Raw genomic sequence first — 25,550 nt, 5'->3', positions numbered from 1 at the left:
AATGCTAGTGTAAATATTTGTAACTCCACGTTAAAAAAAGACTCAGATTGATTTTTCAGATTGCTTTTTAACATATTTTTCTTTGTCTTGGGAGTAACATAGAAATGTAACAACGATGTAGTTTTGAAAAAAATCATTGAAACAAATCCAATAGCCATGGCATGATACAAAAGAACCTTTTCCTTATTTGACGTTTGACTGAATACCAGTCTTTTACTCTGGTTTAATGTCGTCTGCCGCCTTTGTATTGTCTGGAATGGGAGCGTTTTAATACGACATCTTCCCATTAACTGATTAGTTTTGAATGATAATTCATCCTTTTTTCGCTATAAATGTTCCAACAGTTTGACCGAAACATTATAAACAAGCTGTAAATCATTATGTTTATAAACATCGTTATCTAAGGTTTTCTAATCGACGTACTAGTCAGTATTTGTCTTTAAATGTATCTGGAAAGAGTATTTCTTTACTAACACACCCTCAATCAATGTTGTTACATGTATTATATAGCTATACACTTTAATTGAACTGGATGAGGTAAAATCGGGTATTCATAGTTTCTACCTTTCTCCGAATAGGGAAGAGGGTCTTTTTATATATATAGGGGGAGGGTTGAGATCTCACAAACATGTTCAACCCCGCCGCATTTTTGCGCCTGTCCCAAGTCAGGAGCCTCTGGCCTTTGTTAGTCCTGTATCATTTTAAATTTAGTTTCTTGTGTACAATATGGAAATTAGTATGGCCTTCATTATCACTAAACTAGAATATATTTGTTTAGGGGCCAGCTGAAGGACGCCTCCGAGTGCGGGAATTTATCGTTACATTGAAGACCTGTTGGTGGCCTTCTGCTGTTGTTTTTTTCTATGGTCGGGCTGTTGTCTCTTTGACACATTCCCTATTTCCATTCTCAATTTTATTTGTTTAATGAATTGAATTGAATTATCGAATAAATTGAATAGAAAAGATGCATTATTAATATTGAATGAATGTAAAATATGTCGGTTTGTTTTTTTACATATCATTACTGATTGAGGAAAGTAAAGTAACGTTGAGGTTGCACATGTTTTTTTTCAGTTGCTTGTGCTGGAATCAAAAACCTATCAATTTAATTACCTTACACAATCTTGCAATGACTGTTTCCCTAGAACAAGAAAACACAAGACTATAGAGCTGTTGTATGAACTATGTATTAAAAGAACAGAAACGAGACAACGTAATACTTTGAAAACCAATTTTGCATAAAAATTGATAAGTTTTAACAGGAAGAATTTTGAAATATTACGAATATTCGCATACAGTATAGGTTTCATAAGTAATTATAATGAATCGATCTAAAACTTTGCAAGCTACAATTAATTAAATTGTGACATAATGCAAAAATCATCAGAGGTTGTGTTCAAAATTCAGTTTGTATGAGTAGCCTAACGACTTTTCAGAAATAATTATCGGCATGCGATGATTGAGGCGTAACATCGGCATGCGATGATAGTGGTGTTACCGTACGTACAGATAAATTATAGATGATAGTAACGGTTTATAGGAATTATCATTTAATCGACAACTATATAGTCCATATACATTGTTAAAGAGTTGACAGGGGTGTAGAAATATGGTCACCACCCGACAGTAAAAACAGCTAAAGAATAGTTTCCGCTAGGATTGGGAACATTAAGTTCAATGTTTCATATAGGAAAAAGTAAAATCACAAAAATACTGAACTCCAAGGAAAATTCAAAACGAAAAGTCCCTTATCATATGGCAAAATCAAATGATAAAACATATAAAACAAATGAATAATAACTGTCATATTCCTGACTTGGTACAGGCATTTTCAAATGTAGAAATTGTTGGATTGAATCTAGTTTTATAGCGCTAAACCTCTCACTTGTATGGTAGTCGCATCAAATTCCAAAGTGCCACACTCTCTCAGTGCATGTTAGTAAATCCTAGCTAAAACTATTTTGTTCGACTTTATATTGAGGTTTGTTAACAAATTGTAACCAAATACGTCTGCCGCTGCTGAATGTGGTTTCTGTTTTCTATAGCAGAAAGTAAAATCTCAAAAACACCGCACTCCGTGGAAAATTTCAAATGAAAAGTCCCTTATTAAATGGCAAAATCAAAATATCAAACACATCAAACGAATGGATGGCAACTGTCATATTCCTGACTTGGTACAGGCATTTTCTGATGCAGAAAATGGTGGATTAAAACTGATTTTATAGCAAGCTTAAATTTATAGAACAGTTTTTTTTTTAGATATATTTGTGATAACTCGGATTTGTTCAGTTTTAAACAAATATCGTGGACGATAAAAAAAAATGACGAACACCAGCCTACGAACCACAAAAGACAAAACCAGTGGATGAACTCCTGTTCTGTTGCAATAGTGACATTCGTGTGTTCATGATAATTAAAAACACAATATTATCTCATACTATGGGATTTGGCAAAACTTTTTTGAATATTTGAGTCCTGAATGCTCTTCAATTTCGTATTTATTCGGCCTTTTTTTTTAACAATTTTTAATTCGTGCGTCACTCTCTTGTAGACAATTTCAATCCTGGTATCCATGGTGAGTTTATTTATATCAAAAGGTATAAAGATGAAACAGAATAAAATCAAAATCCGGTAATAATTGTTCTTACATATTCATGTACAGAGGACACTTGTACACGTAAAATTACTGTTGGGTAATGATTTAAGCATATATACTAGTACTGCAAACTGGTTTTCAAAGTCTTTATTGCTGTCAAAATATTGATTAGAACCCATTCGATGATACTAAAAATGCGCTTTCTTAAAATTTAATTTTTGTTACCTATATCTAAGGTTTTCATGTTTGCTTTGTTTATGCCATTACATGTTTTCACCGGTCTAGAATCAAACAGGTTTATTCTCATTTCCATAAACACGTTCATCTCTTTATCGTGCATTTCATCAAAATTGAATCTTGGTTTATTAACCCACACTGTCTTTTACGATATTTAATATCTATACAATGCCACAGGTTTTATCGATTCCAATTAAACGAAAATCATATGTCCTTTAATCAGATCTATATACCATTTGTGGCGATATTTATAGATTATCGTTGATTATCTCAACGAGATTGATTTTCTCGCTTGAGCTGGAACAGCGAAAGTGAGAAAAGCAATCGAGTTGAGATGACAAATGATAATCTTTTTATCGCTATTTTACCTATGACGACGTTGTCAATTTCAATGTCAATTTCGTAAACAACGCCACGTGGCCTCCTTAGTTTCTAGCAATAATTTTTCCATATCAAGCGAGAAGCATGATATGAAAATTATCACAAAAAAAGATCAAAGGAAAAATGCACAAAATAGCGATAATACATCATACTTCTGGTACATACAGTCGTTGTTAATCTTTTCTTTTTATTTCATAAAAAATGTTGCAAAATTTCTACTAAATTCTGTGACATGTATTGTACGTGTGATCGGTACATGCCTTAGATTTGAAAGTGAATTGCTTTTTTTTCATATTCGAACTGGCATACAAGTGGTTGATTTTAGCTAGCTTTCAAACCAGGTTCAAACCTCTATTTTCTTCGAAACATGCCTTCACTAGTAAGGAATAAGACAATTTCTCTGCACTCGTCCCGTTGGTTGATAACGTTTTATTTTGACATTTTTGATACACATACCTTCCCTTTTTGAGTTCACTTTTGAGTTTGGTATTTTTATTCTACTTTATCGATCATTTTTGATAGTTTTGATTAAACATGCCATTGTGTTGTTGTGCAATAAAATTCTGATTACATCCCTTAGACCATTAGTCAGTAACATATGTGAACAGTAATTATTACAACTTTCCCAATACATCTTTCCCGAACACTTCACTTCATTTATAAGAAAACGGTATCCCTCGTACGTAGCAGAAGCATCCACTTGAAAAAAAGGAATATATATGAAAAAGAATAATTATTACAACGTTTAAAAATTACAATAAATACTGAACAACTAGAACGCAGTTAACTTTCAAATTGGTATTTGTTTTAAGAGAAAAAAAAATGAATAAGGAATAGTGCACTTTCTATTTATACTGCACTCGTTCTATTTGAGCAGTCAAAATGCGCTGACTGTATATTTCAAATAATAAAATTAACACATTAATCAACAATTTAAAATATGTTTTTTAGATTGCAGTATAAAGACAATAATAGTGCATTGAATTGACATATCAACGATATAAGGAATCGGCACGAAACGGGGAAAATGCTCGGCATATCCTCGCTTTCTCCGTTTCTAAGCCTCTGAGTCATCCTCATATCGTTGATATGTCAGGTCAATGCACTTTTATTTCAATATACTCATTCATCCCGAAATTATTATTTAGCCTGATTTTGTTTTATTGAAAAAAGACGTCATTTGATTTGATTTTTAAACACCAAATGAGTCTAAAAAACATTATAAAGAATCAGTAAAAAGATGTAAGATTATTAAAACTTTTATCTTTTTTAATACCGTAATGCAATAAGATTTAAAATCTTCACTTGAATTAATAGTTTTATAGCTTGTTTCCAGTGTACTTTGAGTGTTTATAATTTATTTTTTACAATATCATGACTTGACCAAGTTGAGATTGTCGGGAGATAGCTTAAACAGTAATATTTTGTATGGTAAATGTAAAATTTTAGAAAAAAGATTACTTTCAATTAACAATTTTTGTATGAAAATGTCTACCAAAGTAGCACGCAGCAACATTACGTGTAGTGCTGAACTTCATTTTGATTTTGAGGGGAGGGGTTTCTAAATCTTTGAATATACCTCTTTGTGCTGTGTTGCTTTTGATAAGGTTTTTTTCTTACTTATATCGTGTTTTTTTCTTTCTTAACTAAAACTGTTGTCTTCTGGATAATGGTTCTATTTTGGTCTATTTTCTCTTCGGTTATCTTTCTTTAACGGCATTTGTTTCGAAAAATTATAGGTCATTTAGTTCTAAATCTCAATGTTTTTATAACAATCTTACGAGGATTTATTTGACATCGTTGAGTTTTGTCCACTACTCCGCTGTATATCCATCCTATTTAGATTGTAATAAGAAGGATTACTTTCAATAGCAAGAAAAGGAACTCATATCAGTACAGTTCATCTACACTATCTGATGAAGTTTATATGTATAGACGGTTTTATTACTGGAAACACAGCTTGGCAGCTTAGAAATGGAGACAAGTTAAAGTACAAAGTTTGTTCACTTGATTGTAAATTTATTGGTATTGGTCAGATTTAAGGAAAAAGTTGAACGTTCAATGAATCGTTCTAAACATTTGTACCAAAAATATACCAACATGAATTGCGTTAATTTCTTGTTTTCACTCGAAGGTTGAAGTTCTTTTGGTTCTGTTTGACCCATTTTTTTCGAATTGAATGCTCGCAACTACATTTGTTAATTTTCTTCCGAACGGGCATACTCACCCAATTGTCAATCTTCTCAGTTATCGTAAGAGAGGCAAAAGATGCCATAAGGACATTTATTTCAACGCATACTTCGAAAATAAACTGACAACGACATGGCAAAATAGAAAAAGACCCACAACAGTAGCGAAACAGAAAGAAGAAAACAAAAGTTTGAACATTGATAAGTCTATTCGGTAGGTCACTTTAGGGGAAAACAGATATACAACATATATATATTCATTGTCGGAAAATGTAAAATTCATTTGTATGAGCTTTAGACACAGGACGTAAAGCATTGTCTCTTCTGTTTCGTAGTTAGAAGAACACAAGTATGTTTTTTTCTGACAATGACCATACATGGTTTTTATCCTGAAATTTGCACTCAAACTGAATACAACTGAAATTTCAATCAATTTAAATAAATTTATTATAATTCAATTTTTATAAACAATAATCGTTTTGTATGTTCATTATTGAAAAATGTAATTCTAGGAATATAAATATCATAAATAGGTCAAAATTTAATTTAATTGTAGTAAACATATCGAAATTTGCATACCCCCGTCGCTAAGCGAAGGGTGCATTAAGTGTTAACCTTTTCCGACCCATCCGTCGAATATCTTTCCCAAACATTTTTATCCCAAAAAATCGTTTCTGTTCTCGAACTTTAGTTTGCCTCACCCAAGTTTTGAAACTTTTACACACAGCTTATAACATAGACCAAGTTCGAAATTGGGTATCTTTCATAAGTTTTGCTTCTTTATGAACATAAAAATTGCTGATTTTTTTTTATTTCCGTCCTCTAACTTTCCAACACACAATTTGGGTTGCGTCACTTCCACAATTCTTAAGTTATGTCCCTTTATATCGTTATACACAAGTAAGGCATTATCTGTGTCCCATAGACACTTTTCCATTTATTTGTGAAAGTATGACTCAATCCTGCCCCAAAACGAATAGGATTTGATGATTTACTTCTATACTAAGGTCTGATGTACATTAGATCAAAGGTTCTTTTATGAAGCTCATACAAAAACGGAATTGTATCAAGTTGGTATAGAAAACACATCGAACTGGACAATCGTGGTTTTATCACATTTATGTTATTTTTGTACGAAAAAAAAACAATGAATCACACACTAGTACATAAATGCAACAAATTCTTATCATGATCTTTTCAGCTAGATTGTAAGTTGAGAAACTGAGATTTGTTAACAACAATATACCTGTATTTGAAGGTGGTGTTAAAACATACATGTGGTGGTGTTAAAACATACATGTAGTTCTTATGGTGTACTGTTATACCACTGTCACAGGTTAGGGGAGGGTTGGGATCCCGCTAACATGTTTAACCCCGCCACATTATGTATGTATGTGCCTGTCCCAAGTCATGAGCATGTACATTCAGTGGTTGTCATTTGTTTATGTGTTACATATTTGTTTTTCGTTCATTTTTTTTTTACATAAATAAGGCCGTTAGTTATCTCGTTTAAATTGTGTTACATTGTCTTATCGGGGCCTTTTATAGCTGACTATGCGGTATGGGCTCTGCTCATTGTTGAAGGCCGTACGGTGACCTATAGTTGTTAATGTCTGTGTCATTTTGGTCTTTTGTGGATAGTGGTCTCATTGGCAATCATACCACATCTTCTTTTTTTTTATTATATATATATATGTAGACAACAACTAACTAGGCCAAATAAGAATATTTGAAATCTAATTCCATTTTGAACTGCAAATCAATTATGTAGTTTGTATCCATATTTTTACCATATGGTCTACTTTTTGTTTGTGTGTCTATAGGGTGAGTTAGGTATTAGAGGTTGATTTCGTCTGTTGTACTGGTTGTACTGTCCAGTATTTTTTTTATAGTAATTTCTGTTATTTTTTTTTACATAATGTTTAAAAAAAAAATGGTCTGTAGGGGACCTGATGAGGAAAATCTACCCTCTAAAAAAAATAAAAAAAATACCCGACACATGCACATGAAAATCAATTTATTTGCGGTTTTGTAATGATTTTTTTAAAATGCTATATAAAATATTCTAAATGCTCGACTTACTATTACTTTAATCATGTAGTCTGTCTAACTTATGGATCTAACGTTGGAATTACATAATAGCACAAGATTATAAGCCTGTCGGTGCACTGAGTTCATGCGATATTAACTCCCAATATTTGTCAGATATTGAATTTGTGATTGTTAATCTGACCTTTGTCTACTACGATGATAACTTGTCTTCTATGCATCAATAGAGATGTGGGGTGAAAATATACTTCGAATTTATATAGATGTGTGACTGTCAGTATTCGATAGATGGAAGACTAGGTATACCCTAAACTGCATGCACATATACAGATCAATGTAGACAAATACAGATCTCTTCATAAAAGTTACTATTTAAAAAGATTGTAGTTTTGACAGACTAATTTTTTGCAGCTTCGAACACATATTTGTTTTATTTTTATACCCTTTGAAAAAAGTGGGGGAATACTGTTTTACCTCTTTCCGTCCGTCCATCCGTCCGTCCGTCCGTCCGTCTGTCCGTCCGTTTTTAACAGCGGTAATTGGAGTATTCTGTAGTTTTATCTAGCATTGTTTTCCGAAGCTGTATTTTTATTATAATTTGTTGTATTCTACTTCTAGTTTGATTTTCTAACTTATTCCTGCAGGTCTTTTGTTATTTCATTTAGTAAGAGAGAATACAAGAGACTAATCACTGTGGTTCTCTTTATTTGAAGTAGATAACGTATTGTAAACAAAGAACTATTGTTATTTGGAAGTCGTTTAAGTAACAACTTGTCTAGACCCGTTTCTATAATACTTATTATTATCTAATAAGAAGTGCAAGGGAATAGAAATGTGGATAATGACATCCTTAACTGACTTGTTCTTTTTGTATGTGAATTTTTTCTTGACCATTAAATAATTGTGACATGATCTCATTCTTCGAGATAAATAAAGTCACAAAGGCATTAAAAGTGTTTCATGACCTGTCTCTGAACATATGGAACAATACAATTTAACATTGGTATTCTTATGTGAGAATATGAAAAAAGACAATAGACAAAGTTAGAAGATCTTAAAGTTAGAATATAAAAACGGTAACCGAGCAAAGAGTGTTAATTGTCTTCTATAAAAAGTCTGAGAAATGACCTTGTAGGGAGATACCAGAAGCCGTAATGCTGCTTTTCATTTGAAGGTTAAAATTTTTCCAAATCAAAAGGGGGTTTGCAATAACTTGTATTATTGCATAGCAATATAATATTTCCCACAGAAAGTAACCAAAAGTTATATTAATTAGCGTGCAATGAAATCAATATTGCACTAGTGCAATAAATCTTCAAAATCATCAACGACAACATCTTAGTTTAAACCAATTTTACTTTCAAATATTATATTGCTAAACAATAATAGGGTTATTGCATGAATATTGGGGAATATTGTCCCTCGTAGAACACATATTGCACTCGCACCATAATTCATGCAATAACCCTATAATACAAAACTCAAGAGTTTGAAATTAATTCGATACAAGCATACTAGATTTAGAGCGTGATATGTGAAAAATTGGCTGAAATCTTAGGGTATCCATATACCTGGATTGACAAATCGTAAAACTTTCAAACATGCTAACGAAAATGTTAAGTTAAAAGTCAATTGATCCAAGCTTTGATGAGTTATTGCGCGGTATGGGAACAATTGTCTTAAATCTAACGGCTAATGGTTCCCGTAACCATGGAAAGTGAAACCCTTTTTTGCTTGTCTAATTAAATCGAAAACGGGAATGGGCTTAAATGTTTACAACACGAGGAATGTTTGATAAACCCATTCTATGGCGTTTGTAAGCGTTGTGCCAGGGAAACGAACGGTCTACGATTTACCACGATACGTCCCGTCCCGGTATACCACAATACTGTACGTCCCGTTCTTTTTGTGAATCTGAAGCAGTATAATATCATAAATACAGATACTGACATATAACGTATGTTAGTAATAAGCTTTATCAGAAGTACTCATCAGGAAATGTTAATTAATTAACCCAATGATCAGCAGGATCTACTATTAATTAATTCCAGTGATATTTAATTCTGTGTCTGCCAACAGTTCAAATGCTCTCATTCTATAAAGTTTGTTTATCAATGGCATTGACTTAATTGAACTTAACAACTAAAAAGAAACATGCTTTCTTATTTTCTTAAACAATTGTGAGATCGATAAGGTTGTGAAAAGTGTTAATTTTAATGTATTATCACCTGTCTGTGAAGTATAACTAAGACATGTAATGGGCAGCTATTAAGTAGCATGTTAAGAGAACGAGATTTTGAAATTATTTACAAAATGTGGGTGTTCAAACGTTATCGGTCCTTATGAACTAATATTAAATCTTTGGTTCAAAATTATGCGCTGACAGCATGTCGGATACCTCTTCACGATAAAAGATGCTGTTACCTTTTTTCTGATGTGATTGAGCTATTTAGATTAATTATTCGTGTTTTATCATGTTCTAACTGTGAAAAGTAGCTTTGATTGGGTGATTCGTTTTACTATTCATTGAACAGTTGGACACGTCAAATAGTGCAAGGAATTTAATGGAAATTCATCGTTGTCGTCAACTAATGGATATTTTTCAATTAAAAGAATATTAAATCAATATATGATATACGAATTATAAAAGACAACCGATCCTTTAATGATGTATACTTTATTGTGGAAAGTTGAAAATTAATTCATATTTTTAATAACATTGCATTTTCTACACTGATTCAAGGAACTCGGGGAAAATGTCACTAACTATTTGCCTGTATTGAACCAGGAATGAGTTATTACCTTAAAAGTTTAAGAAATGCCAGCGTTGGCTATTCTAATTTCATCTTTTTTCGTCATTTGTCTTGGACGAGTCCCAGATGAGCAAAAGTTACTGGAAGTTTTGTTAAAAGACTACAACCCAGGTGCAAGACCCGTATTCAACGCTTCTCATATATTATTGGCTAAATTTGGATTAACACTCATTCAGATCTCAGACATGGTGAGTAAAACATTTTTTTATTTCTATTTTTCAGTTTTGGGTATACACCGTTCGCGGCAACTACCAGATGAACAGCGTTTATTGGAGTATATATTAGATCGTTATAATACTGCTTCCAGACCGGTTTATGATGCCTCCAAAAATGTCACTATCAGTTTCGGAATGACACTGATACAAATTGCTGATATGGTAGGAATATAAAATGGTTTTTACTTCAATGCACGTCAAATGAAAGCCCCAATTATACAATACACTTTAGAGAATTACAATCACAGTATTTACTTTCACAATGAGACACAACGAATAACTATTTATTTGTTTGAATGTTTTTTTAATTTGCCAGTTTACTGTTGCTTTTGTATTGAAAAACAAATTATGACTTATTTAAATTATATGTTCTGCAACCATTAAAACAACATGAGAACAGGAAACTATTAAATCACCTTTCTTCCCTTTCAATTTCTTCAGATAATAACCTAACTTCTGCACATGAAAGAACATAAAATGTACAGAATAAAGATGATTTTTATGTCTATTGAAAGCGTAAGCAAATTAACTTCTTATATTTAAAATCTAGGCAGAACATTTCCTTTAAATTTGACTAAGCATTGATGATAAATATTATTTGGATGGAGAATGAAAAAGATGTGTTCAAAATAAAACTATACACGATATAAACTATAGGGACATTAATAGCTTGATATGTTGTGTGTACCTGTCTATTATGGAAGATAGTGTGCTGCAATATAGATGTCCTTTATGGTTATTTTTTTTGGCCGTTGAGTTGATGTATATTTGACGTATTAGCTTCACCTCCATTGTTAACAAGAAGCACGCATTTTGTTTAAGAAGACGATTTTTTTTTTAAATAACCGTCCATTTAAGATCGAAGTAGATACTTTTATAGCTCATGTACCTTGCAATATTTTTCTTTGCAACCAAAGGTTAGAATAATTGAACATTGTACGTAGCTGACTAATGAAAGCTCGCAATTTTCAAATTATAACTAGTTTGAAGAAATAAGTTAAATTATATCCGTTCAAAAGCTTAAATTCAGGCAACATTTCCAAACAGTTCTTCACACACTATTTAGGTTATAATTGATAATGGTTTTAACCACGAATGCAATCATACTTTTCAAGGAATGATTGTCGGTGTTTTACGCCCCAACAGCATAAAAGGCTATATCGAGTCTATAAAACGAAATGGTCGATATAGAATAAACATTGATAGTTCTTTTATGTACCTTTTGTGTCTTCACTGATTTGTGAATAAAACAGGGTAGATTGGTAGGAACAGAACTTTGCAAAGCGTTATTTCTTTGGTTTTAGAAAAAAACATATAGTACTTTGGTAGGAACGGAACATAAAACAGGGTAGTTTGTTAGGAACGGAACATAAAACAGGGTAGTTTGGTAGGAACGGAACATAAAACAGTGTATTTAGTTAGGAACGGAACATAAAACAGGGTAGTTTGGTAGGAACGGAACATAAAACAGGGTAGTTTGGTAGGAACGGAACATAAAACAGGGTTGTTTGGTAGGAACGGAACATAAAACAGGGTAGTTTGGTAGGAACGGATAATAAAACAGGGTTGTTTGGTAGGACCGGAACATAAAACAGGGTAGTTTGGTAGGAACGGAACATAAAACAGGGAATTTTGTTAGGAACGGAACATAAAACAGGGTAGTTTGGTAGGAACGGAACATAAAACAGGGTATTTTGTTAGAAACGGAACATAAAACAGGGTAGTTTGGTAGGAACGGAACATAAAACAGGGTAGTTTGGTAGGAACGGAACATAAAACAGGGTAGTTTGGTAGGAACGGAACATAAAACAGGATTGTTTGGTAGAAACGGAACATAAAACAGGGTAGTTTGGTAGGAACGGAACATAAAACAGGGTAGTTTGGTAGGAACGGAACATAAAACAGGATTGTTTGGTAGAAACGGAACATAAAACAGAGTAGTTTGGTAGGAACGGAACATAAAACAGGGTAGTTTGGTAGGAACGGATAATAAAACAGGGTTGTTTGGTAGGAACGGAACATAAAACAGGGTAGTTTGGTAGGAACGGAACATAAAACAGGGTAGTTTGGTAGGAACGGATAATAAAACAGGGTTGTTTGGTAGGAACTGATAATAAAACAGGGTAGTTTGGTAGAATAAATAACGTTTAAATTTTTACAAGTACAGCTAATGAAACAACTATCTTCAATCTCCAAAGTCTAAACAATAAGGATGTGAAAGTTACATTCAACTTTACAGCTTTTATTAATACACAAAACCTATACCGAACAAGAAGCTATCGAATTCCCGGGTATGGAAAATTTGCAACAATCCAAACCAGAAAACTAACGTCCTGATTTATGCTAAAACTATAAGCATAAAAATTATGACAGAAGACAATTAATGGATTACAAGTACCTGGCTTGAGATAGGTACATACACATGTGGTGGGATTAAACAGTTTTGAAACTCTCAACCATCTCCCTAACCTGGAACCAGGTGTATTATGCTACTATAGAACAAACATTACACTTTCAAAGCTTTGCGCCTATTATGGTCGTCGACAGTATAGCTTTTAACATCATGCATGATATTACCACCCAATCCCCCTTTGGGACATTGCCTAAAACAGTCACAACATATAGTGTAATTTACATCTGCTTAAACTTCCAGAGCACCTAAGATCACCCCCAGTTTTTGTTAAGGTTCGTGTTGCTTAGTCTTTAGTTTTCTATGTTGGGTACTATTATATGTCTGTTAGTATTTTTATTTTTAGCGATGGCGTTGTCAGTTTATTTTCAATCTTTGAGTTTGACTGTCCATCTGGTATCTTTCGTCCCTATTCGACATACATATCAATCGATACACTTTTGTTAATATATGGATATAGCTGCCTTTTACATACCTTTAAAACAGTATCTGCTCTATAGAAGTGTTAATAGACAAAAAGAGTTGTATCGAGATTCTTACTTGTCAAATTAAAAATACTGGCCGAAATCCTGTTCATATGAATACAAACATGTATTAAGTAATGGAGTTTAATCATTTGGATAGATAGCATATGATTAAAACTTATGAATATGAGTAACTGTTCAGTTATGCCTGCCCTCTAATTTAAGATCGGTTCCCTAAATAATATGAATGACAAAGATTTAGGAAGACCTTACTTTTCAAAATTCAACATCTCCGAAAACTGTATTTTAAGTTCGATATGTCCTTTATTTACAATCTTGGTATTTCTAAATTTACAAACATGACTTAATCATCTTAACGCTTCTCTCGGAAAATGATTTCAGATGAACTTATATACTTGTTAACAATTCGTTTGATGACATGTGTTTGCGCTTTTGATTTGACTTTTGATAAGGGACTTTCTGTTTTGAAGTTTCCTAGGAGATCGGTATTTTGTGATTTTACTTTCTTCTTTTTCAACGGATTATGGCTGCTCTGTTAGGACACTGTGTTAATAAAAGAATCAACATTGTATTTCTGCATAATCTCCTCAATCAATTCAAATTGATTTACAAAACACAATTGATATTTATATCATATCATCATGTTTATGTATGTATTCATAACATTGTGTTATGATGATACATAATATGTTATGTAATATTTTTCATTTTGTTCTGCGTATGCTGTTTGAAAGCTGTTGAAAAGTTTTTTTGTATAGCCAGTATTGACAAAACAATTTTTGTCAAAAGTTATCAAAGGTAACCGACAGACTCGCGTTTCGTCTACACACGACTTATCAGTGACGCCCAGATAAAAAAAAAGTTCGAAAACGTTCATAAACCTATTCTAAAAGAGGGACGAAAGATAATAAAGGAACAGTCAAACTCATAAATCTAAAACAAACTGACAACGTCATGGCTAAAAATGAAAGAGACAAACAGAAAAGCAATAGTACATATGGCACACCATAGAAAACTAAAGAATGAACAACACGAACCCCACCAAAAACTAGGGGTGATCTCAGGTGCTCCGGAAGGGTAAGCAAATCCTGCTCCACATGTGGCACCGTCGTGTTACTTCTAAACATTCATATAACAATATATGTCAAAGAAAAACGTTTTGATTTCTTTTTTTAATTTTTCTATAAACATTTCAAGTTTTCAAAAGTATAACATTTGATTACTATCCTATGAAAGTACTGATTTTGTATTATTTATACATTCAGTTTATATGATATTGTTCATCTTCAAGACTAAAGGTCATACCAGTGTAAATTATTGGTATAAATGAAAATACACTCAACCATAAATGAAAGGATTGCTTATCAATATTTCTTTAGGAATAATACATCAATATGAACAATTTGATAACATTTTATCAAAATTTATCAGAATCATCAACTCACGCCATGATCCACTTACATCATACGCTTTGTACTGTAACTCACCTTAACCAGAGGTTTCGAGTGGTAACTTCAAAGAATATTATACACTAATGTACTTGGTGATTATTAGAATCATAATCCGTACATATTATCTGGTTTTCTACGAACGAGCTAAAATGCTTCATATTGTGTCGGTCATCGGAAAAAGTAAAATAACAAAAAAAAAAACTGAACTCCAAGGAATATTCAAAATGGATAGTCCGTGATCAAATGGCAAAATCAAAAGCTCCAACACTTCACACTTATGAATAACAACTGTCAAATTCCAGGTAAAGACATTTTCTTACATAGAAAATGGTGGCTTAAACCTGGTTTTGTAGCTAACTAAACCTCTCACTTGAATGAAAGTCGCATGAAATTCCATTATATTGACAACGATGTGTGAACAAAACAAACAGACATAATAGGTAAAAATGTCAAAACAGGGGTACAGCAGTCCACATAATGTTACAATCTTAATCACTATAAAAACAAACAAATATGTAACAAATTTTGAATACTTATCATGACCGAAACAATAGTTTTCTTTTTTACACGAACATTTGTTTTGATTAAACTTCATAACGTCCAAAGTAAGTCTGGGTCAAAGTTATTTAGGTCAGGTCAAACATATATGACGTCTTTATCCGCGAAAATTGGTTAACACGCACAGATGAACATATTGATACAGGCACGGGAAAGACTGATACATTTTAATAAAGCGTAAGGGGTTGACTTGATTTTAAATTATATTAAGCTTCAAAGCCACGTCTCCTTCTGAATTTGAGTTGAAGGACTCCAATATGAGTGATATTGTTATGCTCTGATTTTCCCCCGCCATGATTAAATTATTTTCATCCTTCTTTCCCGTTTATAAAAGTGGTAATCTTATATTTACTGCGACTGACGTTTTCATTAGATTTTAACTGCAAAGTTCATTATTATTATTTCTATTGTCAATTGTACCTTAATTCAGAAGATCATAGTGAATGCCACAAATAGTACAATTTTCATTGTGACAAATTTGAAACATCATAAAAATGGCTTGTTATAGCCTGTATGCTCGTTTGATTATTTTGTCATTGGGTTTACAATAGATACTGAAGAAGTTGTAATTATTAGTCCGTATGTTTTATCTGCCTATTTGAATGTATTTGATGAGTTGAATAAACTCCAATAATTGACTTTTGGCATTGGTTTCTCGAGACAATAGATACAAGACTTCTGATAATTCAGATTGACGATTTTTTTGGTGACTGAATTGATCTTGTAATAAAAGAGTAATTTAATAGGCACCAAGAATTAAAGCTATAATAATTAAATTGTATAAAAAGGATGAAAAATAACCATAGGCTCTATCAAAACGTATTGGTTGATAAAGACTGAACCTATGAATAAAAAGGCGAACAACAGTCCGCAAAACCTTTAACAGAAAGCTTCACGAACCTCACCAAGAACTAACAATGAGCTATATGTACGAAATTTACAATCAATGATGAGAACAAGCTATATATGACAACGTTTTCCAGTATAACTTATGTTTCTTTTAATCTACGGAACCAATGACAGCCGTCATTTCATTGTCTGATCTTCAACATCATCTCTTTGTAATCTAAAAATATTTGCAAAGGATTAATATAAACGTAAATGGACATATCCGGACAAATCCGTATCTTAATAGGATCTACAAATGTAGTTAGGCTTATTTAAGTAAGCTATGCTTACAATCAAGTCATTTAGACTTTGTAGGATAGTTGTCTCATCAGCAATCATACAACAATTGGTTTTTATTAAATAGCTGTCTCATCGGAAATCATACCACATTTTGACTTTTTTGGATAGTTGTCTCATTGGCAATCATACCACATTTCGGCTTTATTTAACAGTTGTCTCATTGGCAATCATACCACATTTGGACTTAATTGGATAGTTGTCTCATCGGTAATCATACCGTATTTGGACTTTGTTTTATAGTTGCCTCATTGGCCATCATACCACATTTGAACTTAGTTGGATAGTTGTCTCATCGGTAATCATACCGTATTTGGACTTTGTTGGATAGTTTTTTTTAATTGACAATCAAACCACATGTGGACTCTATTGGATAGTTGTTTGCACAATTTGTTCCCATAGGAATGCCGATAGTCTGTTGAAAAACACGTCATCCGAACGTAACCAATATGTTGTCAATCAAGAAATCAAGCATCTTGATAATGTCAGTTTCAGAGAAAGTTTTGTTTATATGAGAGTGATCCTTTACAAAGTAGGATTTCAGCATCTTACCAGTGATTATCCTTTCTTCTTCATTGTTTCAATCGTAGACATATTGTTTGGATTTTGAGATTGAAGACATTTAACGATTCATGCAAGTGATTTTGACAAGATTGCTGTAGATAATATATGGAAAACAAACAAGCATTTCATTTAAAATTACGTAATGGTGTTAATAAAGTTTGAATTGCATCAACAGAATGTCATTAACATTGAAGATCATTCTGTGATTTTTAGATTAAAACAGCAATAAAAGCGTCTTTCTTTTTGTCTAGTTTTTTTTTAAGTATGTGCATGGATTTTGTGTCATGAATAAACACAGAAACTCTCAGACAACAGAAAATCTCAGACAAGAGATTTTCTATTTGTATTCATATTTGTTTTCTTAGAGTCGATAAGAATAATAAAAAAAGTGCATTCTAATTTATATAAATGACATTTTCAAATCCGAGCCTGGTGATTCAGTCAATTATTAAATGCAAATTCAGTTTAAACTCAAGTAGAGATTCGAAAACTTTTATAGCACTGACAAGTTATGCATTCATTAAAACTATAATTTAATCAGAAATGCATCCAATTTGTATGTATCTGCAGCTTTAAGTTATGGCTTGTATAGTTTTTTTTTAATTAGATGAGAAAAAACAACATTTACCTTGGCTTTCTTAACAAAGTGTTTCATTTAAATTCCAAATGGAGGATACGATATATGAGATAGAATTCTTTGCTACAAACTATTTCGGATTTGTTTGAATACCATGTAAACATCGTTGTGATGGAAGTCTCAGCTTTATTTTAGATTTACAATAATCAAGTTTGCTTTGATCACATGATTTTTTTAAAAACAGTTCTAAATATGACTAAGATAAAATTGCCTACTAATAAAATAAGAAATGGTTCTAATTAATATTATGGTATATATTTAAAAACTTTGACTAACAGAATTATTTGTTAGTTCGAAAATATTTGGAACTAGATTGTAGTTTTTTTCTTCTCTTCTAAAATGCATAGATATTATATGAAATGCGCACTATATACATTACCACCAAGAGGAAAGGTTTGTATTATGGAGTCGTTTCAGATTTGTTAATTTAGATACAGCTTGTAACATACTGAGATAACATATCAAATTAAAAGTCACCTTATCATCGAATTAATCTTTTATTGCAAATATCATACTTTGAGGAAGATAACTATCTATTGCTTTTATTTGAAAACAATAAAAACTGAAATGAATATTTATTTAATATATTGTACTGTATGTAAATTATAAGATAATTTCACTGATATTGAACGAGCATATGTTATTGAAGAATTTACATCTTTACATTGAATTTTATTATAAAAAAAAGACAAGCTCACAAATGAATCATAAAAGTAGCAGAAAAATGGAAACATATTTCAAAATCGGTTTATTGCAATCAATAAAGATTAATAATAAAAATATTACACACAAACTGTTCATACCGATACACACGATTTTTAAGATTTAGAAGACCCAATACAGAACAAAATAAGATCAAAACCAAGTTTAAACAAAACAGTTTTAACCATGTGAAGTAAATGTACTGAATAGATGTTATGTTTATAAGAAACGAGTAATTTAGAAAAAAAATGTTTTCAACTATTGACCGTTAAGTGAACTATTATGCGTCATACATTTCATTATACTAAGAGATAGATTTGTAAAATCAACTTTGCTTGTTTGTGCCGAATCCTGACATGTATTGCATGTGTATTATATTCCTCTGTAATGATGTATCTGAATAAATATTGTGAATACTAACATTTCATCAAAATTAAGAAAATAAGTAATGGAAACTAACGAGAGAAAAATCTTTGAATGGTATCATTTCATTTGTGAGACGCTTTATAGAAATTTGATCATTTCTACTAAAAAACATATGAAGCGAAACTGATTTGATTAACGCTATGTGTCAAACATCTAACTTGCACTACAAACAACTGCTTTCATGTTATATAACATACATGACACTTTCGTGTTTAGCCATAGCGGTGTCAGTATATTTTCGATCTATGAGTTTGAATGACCCTCTGGTATTTTTTGCCCCCCTTTTATGTAGATCTTTTAGCTAATTAAAAGAATCTCTTTCCTTTAATTTGGCCGATGATTGTTTACGATTAGAATTATTTATTGAATGACATTATTCTGGTATTAAATGTAGTTTTTGATAATCGCGCTACAAAAATATTCACTTAAAAAATCAATAAAGGTTTTGATTTGGCTTAGAATATTTAAATCAATATACAAATTACCATAACTAACCATTACCGTATTCATTTGACTACACACACTATTGTCCAATGCTAATTCACAAGTTCAGTTTATCTTCGACGTTTGTCAGAGTTAACAAGACAGAACCTTTCTCTACACTTACCATTGTAGGTCAATGCAATTTGAAATTTACCATGATGCGCTCACTTATCAATTTTTACTGTAAGGTATTACAGACAAATTATATAGAAAATTGCATTATTAGCGCTCTCACGCCTCATTTCTTGTCGTTTTTATTTTCATTTTAAAAACACCAATAGATTACCGTTGTTATCTTTTGACAACTAAATACTAGGTTTAATGGCATGATTTTTTTATTAGTTGTTAGGGGCTATGAAATAGCTGTCAAAAACTGCGAGTACTCTCATATCTGTACGTAGTGTCTTTTGTTATTGGGATGTACAATTACCCGTCCACGCCCACTCTGTGCAGTAACTGTAATCGCATCCATCTGATGCGTTAAGCATTTTTTAACTGATTTTTATAGTTCGTTCTTATGTTGTAAGGTTACACCACTGTCCCAGGTTAGAGGGATGGTTGGGGTCCCGCTAACATGTTTAACCCCGCCACATTATGTATGTATTTGCCTGTCCAAAGTCAGGAGCCTGTAATTCAGTGGTTGTCGGTTGTTTATGTATAACATATTTTATTTGCGTTCATTATTTTGTATATAAACCAGGCCGTTAGTTTTCTCGTTTGAATTCTTTTACATGGTGATTTTGGACCTTTTTTAGCTGACTGTGCTGTATTGGTTTGCTCGTTGTTGATGACAGTACGTTGAACTGTAGTTGTTACTTTCTATATCAGTTGGTTTCGTTAAAATGCCAAAAAAAACGGTCATCTAATCTGCAAAATCGATTGTGTCCTGTTTCCTTTCGTGCCATTTTAAAATTTGACTGAATGACAGGTGATGCCTCTAATTTGCTAACGCATGCGATCTCCCTCTGTTTTGAGTTAAAGTGATTTCCTTGTTTTTTATTATCTTCATTTGTATTTAGAAAAAGTTTTACGAGTTTTAAAAATCGGTTTGGTGCTCTTGTTTTACTAGCAGTTAACGACAACACATTTAGACGGATTCAAATGCAATCAGAAAAAAACCACATGCAGACATAATACAAAAAAAGGGTGATTGGTTAATCGTTTGAATCTATTAAATGGAGGTATAATAGCATATTTTATTGAATATTTAGGAGTGAAATTTTCTGATGCAAACATGACATTTACATCAGCTAAATGAAATTTACAGAATCTAAAGAACACAGTAGCCATTGAGTCGTTAAATTTGAAATGAACAACCAATTTAACCAACTCATTAATGCATGGTTAACTAGATATTCTACACACGACTAGTTTCTGAAGATTATCGGTTTTGATATTTCAATTGAAAGTCCTTTAACATGTATTTTGAATGTCAGATATAGAAAAAAAAACCAATCAATTTTAATTACAGTATCATTTAAAAGTGCTGTTTTCGAATTCCAATAATTTTCCCAATGATTCATTTTTAAAAAGGGAATAGAACTGAATGTTAGGGAAAAAAAATTATGACATGAAAATAACATTTGACTAGTTCCCACATATCTTGGAGACATTTTTCATTTGGTTACGATAAACAAAATCTTTTAAGGAGAATGTAAAGTTCCAGCTACTATTTTGTTTTATCACCAAGGGTGCTTTTCTACTGATTTTATCCTTTGGCTGTCGTCTGGTTATTGTTGTCGTTGGGTTGTTTACTACTTCATGTATCATACAAGTCTAAAATATCTAACTCTATACTAAAATATATCCAAAACCAAAAACTGCTAACCACTGCATTTAAATATCTTGCCCAGTTCGCAAGGAATTTTTGACTGACACATATTAATTCATCAACAGTTACAAACATTTTTCATAAAGTTTCAATGGATGACAAGATGCAATCTATTCAGTGAGCCACTGTGTAGATACCAAAGAAATCAAAACAATATGCACTATTCAGTGAACTAATTGATAGAAATCACATATATTTTATGCGACTGTCATACAAGTGAAAGGTTAAGCTAGCTATAAAACCAGGCTAATTCATCATTTTCTACACAAGAAAAAGCTTGAACTAAGTCAGGAATATGACAGTTGCTTTTGATTTGTTTTATGTGTTTAAGCGTTTGATTTTGCCATCTGACTAGGAAATTTCCGTTTTGAATTTTACTCGGAGTTCGGTAGTTTTGTTATTTTACTTTCTCCATATCTACAGACTGACCGAGAGGGTCGGTTTACAACTAAAACATAGTTTCAACATTCCAATTGAGAACCTGCAAATGGAGAATAAATATATTTATACTGCAATTAGTTTATTTCCTTATCATAGTGACATAGCTATATTTTGTATAATGACAATTTTATCATGGAACACTTTCTACCCATGCAATCAGAGGTCCATTAAGGGATGAAAAGAAGTTTGACATCTGTGTAACTATTTGAAAAGCTATCAATGCATTAATTTAAGTTGCGGTATAAAATTAATATAAGGCCAATGTCATAAACATATAACCTTTTTTGTATTCGGCGCAAAATTGGAGAAGAGCTCGTTAGAACCTCGCCCTTTCCTAGTTTCTCAGCCTCATACAAAAAAGTTTCTATTTTTTTTTACATTGACCTTATATTTTATATATATGATATGATATAACTGTTTCTTCTAATGGGTTTCTTGAAAGAATGTTGAGTCTTACACTTTTAAAAGCTATTGTTTTTCGTTTCGTAGTGGTGAAGTTCAAGTCATTACTTCGTTAAATTTCAAGAACGTTGTTTTGATTGGTTATGTAATGAAATATCCGTAACACAGATCTTGTGACAATTTATTTTATGTATCCTCGTATTTTGCATCACTGGTTGCGACGCATATCGGCACTACTTGTAAAGACCAGCACAATAGTTGCCAATAATGAAATAGAAGCAGGTTACTTTTTCCACAAGGCTTGCTTCCACAAGTTATTGATGTGATGGGGTTCGCATTCTTATGACAGTTATTGTCTATTCGTTTGATGTGTTTTGTCATTCAATTTTGCCATTTGATTAGGGACTCTCCGTTTCAAATTTTCCGCGGAGTATTTTAATGATTTTACTTTTTATACTTATTCACTTTGTTGTCATTGGAGAATTTTCGATTGTCTGATATTAATTTAAAGACTGTTTAGCTCATCCTTGCTTACTGCTTTGAAGAAACTGATGAACTGAAAAAATATTTCAGACAGATTTTGTGGCTATCAATTATTTTGGAATGCAAAAGTTATATTTATTCTTTCTAATAGATTAAATTCTAAAATTGTTATAAAATATTAAAGTGCATACACCTGAAATTACGCTTGCAAAACACACTTTTTTGTGATTGAATTATACCAAATTGTCCTTAATTACGAATTTTGATCCATTAAATGTTTGAATTAAAAAAAACAAGTGTAGGAAGAGGACAAATTCGATTTTGTAACAATGATAAATGATACTTATATATCGAATGACGATTAATTAGGTTTCTTTAATTGTATGTACAGAATGTAGTGTCATGTTACAGCAGTCCAGACAATTCGTTTATCTTAATACGGACACATTAATATCTACTTATTTGTCTTGCAGTAAAATAGATTATCACACTCATTCTTACAGTATCAATGGAAATCAAACTAACTTACGCTTTCATTGTACTTGTATATGTGTAATACAGTGTAACATTTCTAATTTTGTGTTGTTCTCTTTTACATTAATAAGAATATAAGTTGCTGAGTTTTAAAACAACGTAATGCGTTTGATTTTTTCTTTCTGTCTTACGATATTCTAAAATTTCATGTATAATGTGATTGTGTTCCTTCTTTTTTCATAAAATTTGTCAGCTTTTATAGACATCTTTGATATTTTAACTTTACATAGGAGTTCGATGTTTTTGTTATACATTTTTATAACAGTTAATGAAAAAACTTTGATTATGCAATATACTGATGTCTTGAAAGGCAACACATGGTTTCGTACAAATAACTATTGGGCAATTACTTTTGAAACGACATTGTTTACATAGTGATCCCTCTTTCTAAGCACACACAAGTATTCAGTTTTCTATTTAGAATATTTGAATAAACGACACGAGAGTATTACTGCATTTATTAGTGTAAATTCCCAGACGTGGTTTGCTTTGTTAAAAATATCTATTTCAGATTTCAAATTTGTAAAGTTCTACAGATTACGTCAATAAAATCAATAAAAAAAAATACTATCTTAACTGACAAAGAAGGTAATTACTGAGTGTTATTATAATCCCGCCAAATATTTATTGAGTTCTTTATAATTCGACATTTACACGTTCAAATCACTCTTTTTAACATGGTGTATCGTGTACCTTTCAATTTCTTCACTTGTGTTGGAAATGATCGGATCTTAACCATGAGTATCAGTATCACCCACACATAGAGAAAACAAAAACATAGGATTAAAAAATGAATGATATCGTGTTTCTATCACTAACAGGGAAGTGTTTTAAACCCATCAGGGAAAAGTTTTAAAACTATTTCAGTTCTTTTACATCCTTTGCTTTCAAATATTAGACCTTAAACGTTCTTAATGAAGGTAAAATCATAAAAGCGCTCCGAACGCAAACAGTTTCTAAAATGATGTTTTTCTTTCATTTTTTTTGGCTACATTTGATATGGTATTGGAGAATATAAATAAGAAGATTTGATTAAAGTGCAAATGAGATAACTCACAATGTTTATAGAATAGTTAAACAATTATAGGACATAGTAAATGCCTTCAACACGGTTCATAGGCTAATACTGAACAGCAAGATATAAAGGGACCCAAAATAACGAATGAAAATCAACAGAAACAGTACAACCTTTTTTCCATGTTTATTTTATCAAGTTGATAAATTACTGAAAAATGAATTAACTTATTTTTGTCTCATGAACATGCAGTTATCATTTCTTTACTAACAATGAACTTATAGTTTTGGTACCTTTGAAAACTATTTACCCCACTTGGTCGATGTCACTCCTGTTCCGTCACCGAGGGTATCACCAGTTCTGAAGTCAGCACTTCGGCAAATCAATTATGTGGTCATATAAATTTCCTGTTGACAAAAGATTGAATTTTTCGAAAAACTAAGAATTTTCTTACCCCAGGCATAGATTACCTTAGCCGTATTTGGCATAACCATTTTGGAATTGTGAGTTCTCAATGCTCTTCAACTTTGTACTTATTTGGCTTTATAACTATTTTGATCTGAGCGTCACTGACGAGACATATGTAGACGAAATGTGTGTCTGGTGTATTAAATTATCATTTTGGTACCTTTGATATCTATTTACCCCAATTATTGAGTTTACAAAGATAATAATAGAACTGCAAAGCATTTGGATATCAAATTACAAATAAGAATTATGACTATTTTCCTTAAAGTGATAAAATTATTTGTAATTCATTTCAAGTAGGAAAAATGTAGCAGAATTTAAACGGTTTAAAAAGGAGCTTACAGATAAAAATGTATTATTTTTTTTGGCATATGGAATTCGGTCATAAAAAATGCAAGGATTTCAGTTAATAAGGAGATTATTCCTTTTCTGTAATTTGCTCGTTTGGTAGTTTTGCAAACCTGAAAGATAAATAAATGTGTTAATGAAGAATTAAAAACAAACTCTTTACATTCAGATTACTTTTCTTTTTCGGAGGAGAGTCTTGGTTATTATTACTTATTTGTGTCATTGGTATGTACAGTAAAAACAACATTTGCTAACCTCCAATTGGAACGTTAAATGCTTTGAAGAACTTTATTTGTTCTCTCTTAATTTCTACGTTTAAGCTACCTTGTTGGTAAAATTACAAATGTATATATCTTTGATGTTGCATATCTTTCGTTCTAATAAACATAAAGATATAGTATCTTACGTATTGACAATAAATTATGATATTTCTATTTGAAGATGGCTATAGATTTTTTATTGTTTAAATCATGGTCGATTTCCTTTGAAATATTTCGAAATTTATAGTATTTTTGTTAAAACAGCATATTTTATATAATAAAACCATCATGCAGATCAACACCGATACACGCTATTCAACTTGTGTGTCTTTTGCGGTGTATCTGGATAAGTCTGATGCTGGTGATCGGAAGTATTTTGAAGATTCC

The 25,550-nt window shown here is 31.7% G+C and overlaps 1 protein-coding gene across 1 annotated transcript in view; it reads left to right on the top strand.

Annotated features, from left to right (window-relative positions):
- Nucleotides 1-9,660: 9,660 nt before the first annotated feature.
- Nucleotides 9,661-25,550, top strand: part of LOC134714947 (neuronal acetylcholine receptor subunit alpha-10-like) — a 37,904-nt gene continuing 22,014 nt past the window's right edge. Inside the window, exon 1 of the mRNA XM_063576677.1 lies at nt 9,661-10,453. Coding sequence (XP_063432747.1) covers nt 10,271-10,453 — 183 coding nt within the window. The 5' untranslated portion in view covers nt 9,661-10,270. The remainder of the gene's footprint in view (nt 10,454-25,550) is intronic.

Source organism: Mytilus trossulus, chromosome 4 (assembly GCF_036588685.1).
Source record: "Mytilus trossulus isolate FHL-02 chromosome 4, PNRI_Mtr1.1.1.hap1, whole genome shotgun sequence".
NCBI lineage: Eukaryota > Metazoa > Mollusca > Bivalvia > Mytilida > Mytilidae > Mytilus > Mytilus trossulus.
This window is presented reverse-complemented; position numbering and strand designations above follow the sequence as displayed.